Genomic DNA, 8,666 nt, shown 5'->3' on the forward strand with positions numbered 1-8,666 from the left:
CTATAGCATATAGTATCATTGATTATCATTATGGAATAGTACAAATAACATATACTATTAGAGTTGCTATTAATATTTTGAATTATGGTCCCACTTTATATTAAGTGGCTTTAATTACTATGTACTTACATGTACTTACATTGAAATTAATAATTTGATACAATGTACTTATTGTGTAACTACATGTTTTTACATTGTACTTACATTTTTAAAATTCCTGCATGTAATTACAGCTGTAATTAATTTATGTAATTACATTTGTAATTACACAGTTGACCCTTCCCTTACACCTTAAACCTACCCAATCCACCACACCTGTCCCAAACCTTACCCATATCACACCTCAATAGCAGCAAAAGTGTTTTACAATACAACATGAACACAATAAGTACATTGTACTTATTTTTTGATGTAAGTACATAGTACTTAACGCAACTTAATATAAAGTGGGACCTGAATTATTTTTTGAATTATTTTTATATTCTCCATCTTAAACTTTGAATAAATTTGTGTTTTTGTCATTTTTCTTTTTTTCTTGTATGAAAAAAAATCTATTTATTTAGTTATGTTTATTTAAAGGTGCAATGTGCAACATTTCATGTTATAAATACCCGTCTTTCTAACCCATACCTGAAGTGCTGAATGAGCCCTTCTCTGATCACTGCGATTGCCTCTATAATCCTGTACAGTAAAATAAATAAGAGGGATTCGGGACGGAATTTGAGACTGGGCGTGACGTCATGCGCGTTCACGCTCACCTGGCTATGTCTGGCAGGTTTGTGTATTCGCCGCCATTCTCCGTATCAGCGAAGACAACTCGAGCGACAAAACTTTAGTCAACTTTCGACAAAAGTATAAGATGGATTCAAAGAGACCGTGTGGTCCATGATGAGCGTGCACACCTCTGGTTGCAGTTTCGCTTGTCGCCAGAGGGGGGCATAGTTCTGCAAAAACTCAGAGACTTGCGCAATGCACCTTTAATAATAATAATAATAATAATAATAAACACATGTTGCATTGACAGCTACCTGGGAAAAAATATTTATTACTGTTTTATTACATTCATTTTATTTCAAATAATAATGTTTTAGTTAATAACAATAATCCTGGCATGTATGTCATTTCAAAGTGAAAACATAAATGAAAAGGACATTCACTTTTTAAAAAACAAAACATAGAGCTTTTCAAATGACATTATTAATAGTTCAAACTCAGTTACTCTGGCAACTTATGCTGGTAAACTGAACTGGTCCAGGGCAGGCTAACTGTTGTTACACAGATCCTCTAACACTGACCGACAGGAACACAATGATATTACCACTGACACTCTCTCATACCATTATTTTATTTTACTTTATTAACCACTATCAGTCCAAAAATAAATATACAGCATACAGGAAATCTACTTAAACAAGGCTACAATGATAAATGAGACAATATAGACATTAATTATTTTCATAAACGTTACATAAAATGTTTGTTAAAGTTGTGTGTGTATATATATATATACAGTTAAATCCAGATATTTACATACACTTCAGAAAAAAAACACAAAAACTTTTATTTCTTTACTGTCATACATTCAATCAGAGTAAACTTTTATATTAACATATTTTTTGCATTTGTTAAATGTCAGAATAGAGCGAGGGATCATTTTTATGTATTTTTTTGATAACTTTCATCAAAGTCAGAAGTATACATACACTAAGTTTATTGTGTCTTTAAACAAAAAGAAAACTCCAGATGATTCCATTCTGAGCTTAAGAAGCTTCTGATAGGTTAATTGATTCCATTTGAGTTAATTGGTGGCACACCTGTGGATGCATATAAAGGCACACCTCAAACACAGAGCCTCTTTCTTTGACATCATGGGAAAATCAAGAGAAATCAGACATCAGGAAAAGAATTGTGGACCTCCACAAGTGTGGCTCATCCTTAGGTGCAATGTCCAGATGCCTGAAGGTCCCACGTTCATCTGTTCAGACAATAATACGCAAGTATAAAAAACATGGGAATGTACAACCATCATACCGCTCAGGAAGGAGACGGATTCTGAGTCCCAGAGAGGAACGTTTTTTGGTGCGAAATGTGCGAATCAATCCCAGGACAACAGCAAAAGACCTTGTGAAGATGCTAGCTGAAACAGTGTCATTATCCACAGTAAAACGAGTCCTGTACCACCATGAGCTAAAAGGTTACTCTGGGAGAAGAAAGCCATTACTTCAAAACCACCATAAAAAAGCAAGAGTACAGTTTGCAAAAATCTTAATTTCTGGAGGCATGTCCTGTGGTCTGACGAAACAAAAATTGAACTGTTCGGCCATAATGATAAACGGTATATTTGGAGGAAAAAGGGCGAAGCTTTGAAGCCTCAGAACACCATCCCAACTGTGAAGTATGGGGGTGGTAGTATAATGTTGTGGGGCTGCTTTGCTGCAGAAGGGACTGGTGAACTTCACAAAATAGATGGCATCATGAGAAAAGAAAATTTTGTGGATATATTGAATCAACATCTGAAGACATCAGCCAGGAAGTTAAAGCTTGGGCGCAAATGGGTCTTCCAAATGGACAATGACCCCAAGCATACCTCCAAATTAGTTACAAAGTGGCTTAAGGACAACAAAGTCAAGGTATTGGAGTGGCCATCACAAAGCCCTGATCTCAATCCCATAGAAAATTTGTGGGCGGCACTGAAAAGGCGAGTGCGAGCAAGAAGGCCTACAAACCTGACCCAGTTACACCAGTTCTGTCAAGAGGAGTGGGCCAAAATTCCAGCAAACTATTGTAGAAAGCTTGTGGAAGGATACCCAAAACGTTTGGCCCAAGTGAAATAGTTTCGGGGCAATTCTACCAAATACTAAGGAAGTGTATGTATACTTCTGACTTTGATGAAAGTTATCAAAAAAATACATAAAAATGATCCCTCGCTCGATTCTGACATTTAACAAATGCAAAAAATATGTTAATATTTATTGATTTAAAACAGAAAAAGTTTACTCTGATTTAATGTATGACAGTAAAGAAATAAAAGTTTTTGTGTTTTTTTCTGAAGTGTATGTAAATATCTGGTTTCAACTGTATATACAGTATATCCTACAGGTTTTCTTTTCTTACTGACTGAATGTTTTGTGCCCAATGATGAATCTACAGTTCCTCAAACTCACCGCTAGAGGTCATCACACATCACAGATTACACCACAATATTTACTCTGACACTACTCAGATCAGACATCTAAATACAACTTATATAAAATAGGCTATGTAAGCATAAAATTATATATATATATATATATTTATTTTTTATTTTTTTTAATAAACTTTATAAATCAATTTGCACCTAAATATAAACCTCTTGTTGATTTTATTGATAACTATTTTCATTTAAATCCTTGCATATATCTTTTCAACTTTGCAGACTAAAACTCCACGATATTTCACAATATTTATGATGTGTCTATCAGTTTCTTGTCTCCTCTTGTAGCTCTGATGTCATAAAGCAGAAAAGCCACAGTAGCCACGCCCACCAGAGCACAGAGAGCCAATCGGATCACAGCTTCAGTAGGACCACAACAGTGGTTGTGGACTTCTAAATAAAAAAAAGAAATACAACAGAAAAAAAAATAATAAAAAACAATGATAAAATAGAATTTTCAACAAGATGAAAATGATCATAATTTTGCAAACCAGAAAATGGTGCTTATTTGGAGGCAGGGGGTCAATAATATGATCAGTGCTGTGGTACCTTCACATGTGTGACAGAGTGTGTTGATGTCCAGATGTGTGGTCTGGTTGCTGATGGGATTGTTCAGCACACAGCTGTAGGTGTTTTTATCCTGATATTCCACCTCCAGAGGTAGAGAGAGACTGATGCTGAGATCAGACGCACTGATGCTGGACAATACACTGATTCCTTTGTACCAGGAGAGAGTCACATGACTCACATTCACCACTGATGAACACACCAATGAACAATTTGATGGCGATGAAGAACAATTTGAAGAGTCTCTGCTGATGACAGGAACAGGCAGACGAGCTGGAAAACATGAGAGAATAAAGATAACATCCATATATATGGATGACAATGTCTGTCATATGTTTAATCATTTTAGAATGTAAGTTACATTTATAAAGTAGTTCCAGGCAGGTTTCGACCGCATTACAGTTCCATATCACTGCGCCACATCTTACAGTTTTTCTGAACGGCACTAAACCCAATTCTCAATAGTCTAAAACAATTTGTCAAATAAATGACTCTTTTTGTAAAACATTAAACAAGTTCAGGTAGTTAAAGGGATGGTTCGGAGTCATTTCAACCTAATAATAATAATAATAATAATAATAACTTATATTTATATAGCGCCTTTCACGGGACCCAAGGACGCTTTACACATAACTACAGAGACAAAAGAAAAGTCATTCAAGGTTAAAGGCCTTTGTAAAGAGGTGGGTTTTTAGAAGTTTTTTGAAAGTGTCCAGAGAAGGGGCATTTCGGATGTCTGAGGGGATGGAATTCCTGAGGGTGGAGGCTGCGTCGCTGAATGCTCTGTCCCCAAAAGTCTGCAGTCTGGTGTGGGGGACAGAGAGCAGGCCCTTGTCAATGGACCGTAGATTCCGTGAGGGGATGTAGGGATGGAGAAGGTCCAGAAGGTACTGGGGGGCAGTGGCATGTAGAGATTTATAGGTAAAGAGGAGGGTTTTGTAGGTGATGCGAATTTGACAGGGAGCCAGTGAAGCTGAATGAGGATTGGGGTGATGTGCTGCCACGACCTGGTATGTGTGAGAACCCTGGCTGCCGAGTTCTGGACATATTGTAGCTTGTCCAGGACCTTGCTGGGTACCCTATACATGACACCATTACAGTAGTCCAAACGACTGGTGATGAAGGCATGAATAAGTGATTCTGCCACAGAGTCTGAGAGAAAAGGTTGAAGTCTGGAGATATTTCTAAGGTGGTAAAAGGCAGATTTGGTAATGAGTTTGACATGTGACTGTAAGGAAAGGGTGGAATCCAGAATGACACCAAGGTTGCGGACTTCTTGGGATGGAGAGATGGAGCAACCATCCACTCTGAGGAGTAAATCACCTACCATCAAGAGCAGCGGCTTAGGAGCCACTACCATTAGCTCTGTTTTGCTGCTGTTTAGCTTGAGTAGGTTAGATGACATCCAGGTTTTTATTTCATTCAAACAGTCAACAAGTGACAGTGGGGTAAGCTGAGTGGATGGTTTGGTGCTGATATACAGCTGTGTGTCATCAGCATAACAGTGAAAACTGAGACCATGGTGACGTATTATCTGACTGAGGGGGAGCATGTAAATGGTGAAAAGGAGAGGTCCAAGCACAGAGCCTTGAGGCACACCTTGTTTGACTGTAGCCGGGGGGGGGGAGCTGGAGTCTCTAAAGGTGACGAACTGTTCCCTATTGAAGAGATATGACTGGAACCAGGAGAGTGCTGAGCCGGTGAGGCCAACACATTCAGCTAGACGGTTGAGAAGGATAGTATGGGAAACTGTGTCAAAGGCTGCCGAGAGATCTAGAAGAATGAGGATGCTGATATGTCCAGAATCAGCAGCGATGAGGAGGTCATTGGTAATTTTGATAAGGGCAGTCTCAGTGCTGTGATGGGCTCTGAAGCCAGATTGGATGGGTTCATAAAGAGCATACTGGGACATGTGTTGATGAAGTTGGGCTGCGACTGCTCTTTCTAGGATTTTGCTCATGAAGGGAAGGTTGGAGATCGGATGGTAGTTGTTGAGGTCATCCGGGTCCAAACTGTGCTTTTTAAGAATAGGGGTAACGACAGCTGTTTTGAAGCTGGAGGGTACCAAGCCAGATACAAGAGAAGAGTTTATGATGTCCACCATGATGGGACAGAGGGTAGGGAGGTTTGAACCTAGGTCCTTTGCACCATGACCTCGAGCCAACAATGCTGCAAAGGACCCTAGGTTGAAATTACTCCGAACCATCCCTTTAAAACACTCTTTGCAAATCTCATGCACTCTTTTTTCAAAACTTTAAACACATTCTCACTCGCTAAAACACATTTTACACTGTGATGCACTTATGTTTCAAAACACTAAACACAGGCAGGCAAAGTTAAACACAACTACAACACAGTTGTCATCGTTTACACACAACGACTCAAAAATGTTCACAGTTATTTCTAATGTTGTGACCAAACCAACTCTACATAATACAAGTCAGTTCAGAGTCCCAAAATTTACTCAACATGTTGCATTGAATGTTGATTCCAATGATGGATGGAAACAATATAAGAGGGAGAGGAGGAATATGGTGAACAAAGAAGAGGATGAGGACGAGGAAGAGCAGGTGTGGAGAATGTTGTCAAGCCTGGATCTGCTTTAGGGATTTTCCCTTTTCCTGCAGAGACGACAGTGTCTGAGATGTGGAGAAACTCCTCCGGCCGGACCAGCATGAAGACATGATGCAGAATAAATCTCTCACTGACCGTGATTCTGCAGTTGCACAACTCTTCTGAGTGTACTTTACTGTAACATGCTTTTCATTTAGAGTTTTTTACTGTAACCTTTTTGGCTTTTGCAGTTTGTGCTGAATATACAGACATTCGATCGGCCTACTATATTCAGTTCAATAATACACTTCCAGTGGATACAGTATACAATTTATTCACTCTACTACTGTAAGTTGTCATTACTATACTTTTTTGCATAATTGCAAAATTTCTTTACTTTGTTACAATATACTTGTTTTCTGTAACTGCAGGCTCTGGATTATGTGTTCTCCATTTTTTGATGTAGTGTCTAACAAATGATCTGTAGTGTTTATAATATTGACTCGCCCTATCTTGCGCAATTCACTTCCGGAAGAGTCAGAGGTTCTCTGAATGTGGTTTGAAAATTTGGTTTTGTGTTTAAGGTTTTGAGATATTGAGTGATGGATGGTTTCAAGAAATGTGTTTAAGCAATTCAGAAAAACTGTAATTCAACGGACTGTCATCAGTTATTACATAACCTCATAACAATACTCACCATAGACTGAAACATTGAATGTTTTGGATGACAGTGTCATTCCCCTTATCTCTAGTTGATAAACTCCAGCATGTTCAGTTGTGATGTTTGTGATGGTCAGAGATCCAGTTTGATCGTCCAGCTTCAGTCTGTCTCTGAATCTCCCATATGTGGAGAAGACTCCATCAGCTTTACTGATTTCAGCTATCAGAGAGTCTTCAGCTCCAAATGTCCACAGTATCTCATCATCATCCTTCATTTCAGTAACACCAGTGTTCAGACTGACAGAATCTCCCTCCATCACTGATAATGATTCACCAAACACTCCTGACGGATGTACAGGGACAGATTTAACACAGATTAAGGTTTACAAATTCTTGTAACATTTAATTGTGAAGAACATCCAGAAAATAGATTTCCATGACTTTAGTAGTTGTCCATGATTACTGCAAATTGCTTGTTCTTTCTTAATTTAAGAAATAAAATAAAATAAAATAAAAAATGTTTTTACAGATCACTTCAGATGATTTTCATTTCATCTTTAAAATTAAGCCAGAGAAACTGCAATTCACTATAGTCATTTCCATTATTTTCCATGACTGTGGGACTAAGAGCACTTAAATAGAGAATCAAACACAGACCTGAATCTGAAATAGTACTCGAATAACAAATTTGATTTTTTCTGTGAAGAACTGAAAGTGATCACAGCTTGTTATGACATTGAGCCATAAAAATATATGTAACTTACCAGTCAGATGACACCAGCACAAACAGAACAAAACAATAACGTGGAACATTTTCTCCAGCGAATTTAGTAAAAGGTCTGATCCATAAAGTCTATCTGCTGAAAATGAAATCAAACTGATTTTAGTGGAAATATCATTCTGGTGTGTGAATCCTCCCACAACTTGAAGACCCTCCTATTTCTCTCTCTCACACACACACGCACGCACGCGCACACACACACACACACACACACACACACACACACACACACACCGATAATGTCTTATTATATATAAATGTTTTACTGGGTCTTATTGAAACTTGAATTGTTTCTAATGGTAGAAAACATTCTTAATTTTTATCAGTAACATTTACAAGAACGACTACCTTAAATATGTAAAGTATAAGAGTCAAATAAATATCCATTTCATGGTAAAATAGAGATTTTTGCTAAAAAAAATCAATTCTCAGTTGTTGTGAATGGCAAAACACACAAACAAAAAGTTTAAACAGTCTCTCATCTCACATCTCTCTAGTTGATGTGCGACACTGGCAGCTCGTCTGAGTCAGACGGAAACTGCTGTGGTCGCGTTTCTCCAGAAACATGTTTTGTTCTCTCGGTGGACAAATAGTTTGTGGGTGAGAGTGGCCAGGTCTTTTCTGTGTGTGTAGTTTGTAGAGTAAGAGCTTCTTCCTGCCCTGCTATTATGAACCCCACAGTCTGACTTCTTATCTAAATAAACCTGATTTACAGAGTAATAAAACAGGATTCTACCCATCAAGAATCATTGATAATGCACAGCTGATTTGACAACTGATCATCTCTCAACTATAGAATTTACAACACTCTGAACAGAAAAATTACCATTTACTCTTTAATACAGGCACATTAAACCATGATGAGAAACTGTGTTTTGACAGATGGAGAAAAAAACATTAACAACATAACCA

At 37.9% G+C, this 8,666-nt stretch overlaps 1 protein-coding gene across 1 annotated transcript; it reads right to left on the reverse strand.

Annotated features, from left to right (window-relative positions):
• Positions 1 to 3,394: 3,394 nt before the first annotated feature.
• On the reverse strand, positions 3,395 to 8,494 carry LOC307169646 (SLAM family member 5-like; the record flags this gene model as incomplete). Its single annotated transcript, XM_079890374.1, has 4 exons — positions 3,395 to 3,583; positions 3,743 to 4,033; positions 7,011 to 7,316; positions 8,491 to 8,494. The coding sequence occupies 4 exons, from the start codon at positions 8,492 to 8,494 to the stop codon at positions 3,444 to 3,446; spliced, it is 741 nt and encodes a 246-aa protein (XP_079746500.1). The 3' UTR covers positions 3,395 to 3,443.
• Positions 8,495 to 8,666: the final 172 nt, after the last annotated feature.

This window comes from Squalius cephalus (assembly GCF_949319135.1).
Source record: "Squalius cephalus genome assembly, chromosome: 13".
Classification (NCBI taxonomy): Eukaryota; Metazoa; Chordata; class Actinopteri; order Cypriniformes; family Leuciscidae; genus Squalius; species Squalius cephalus.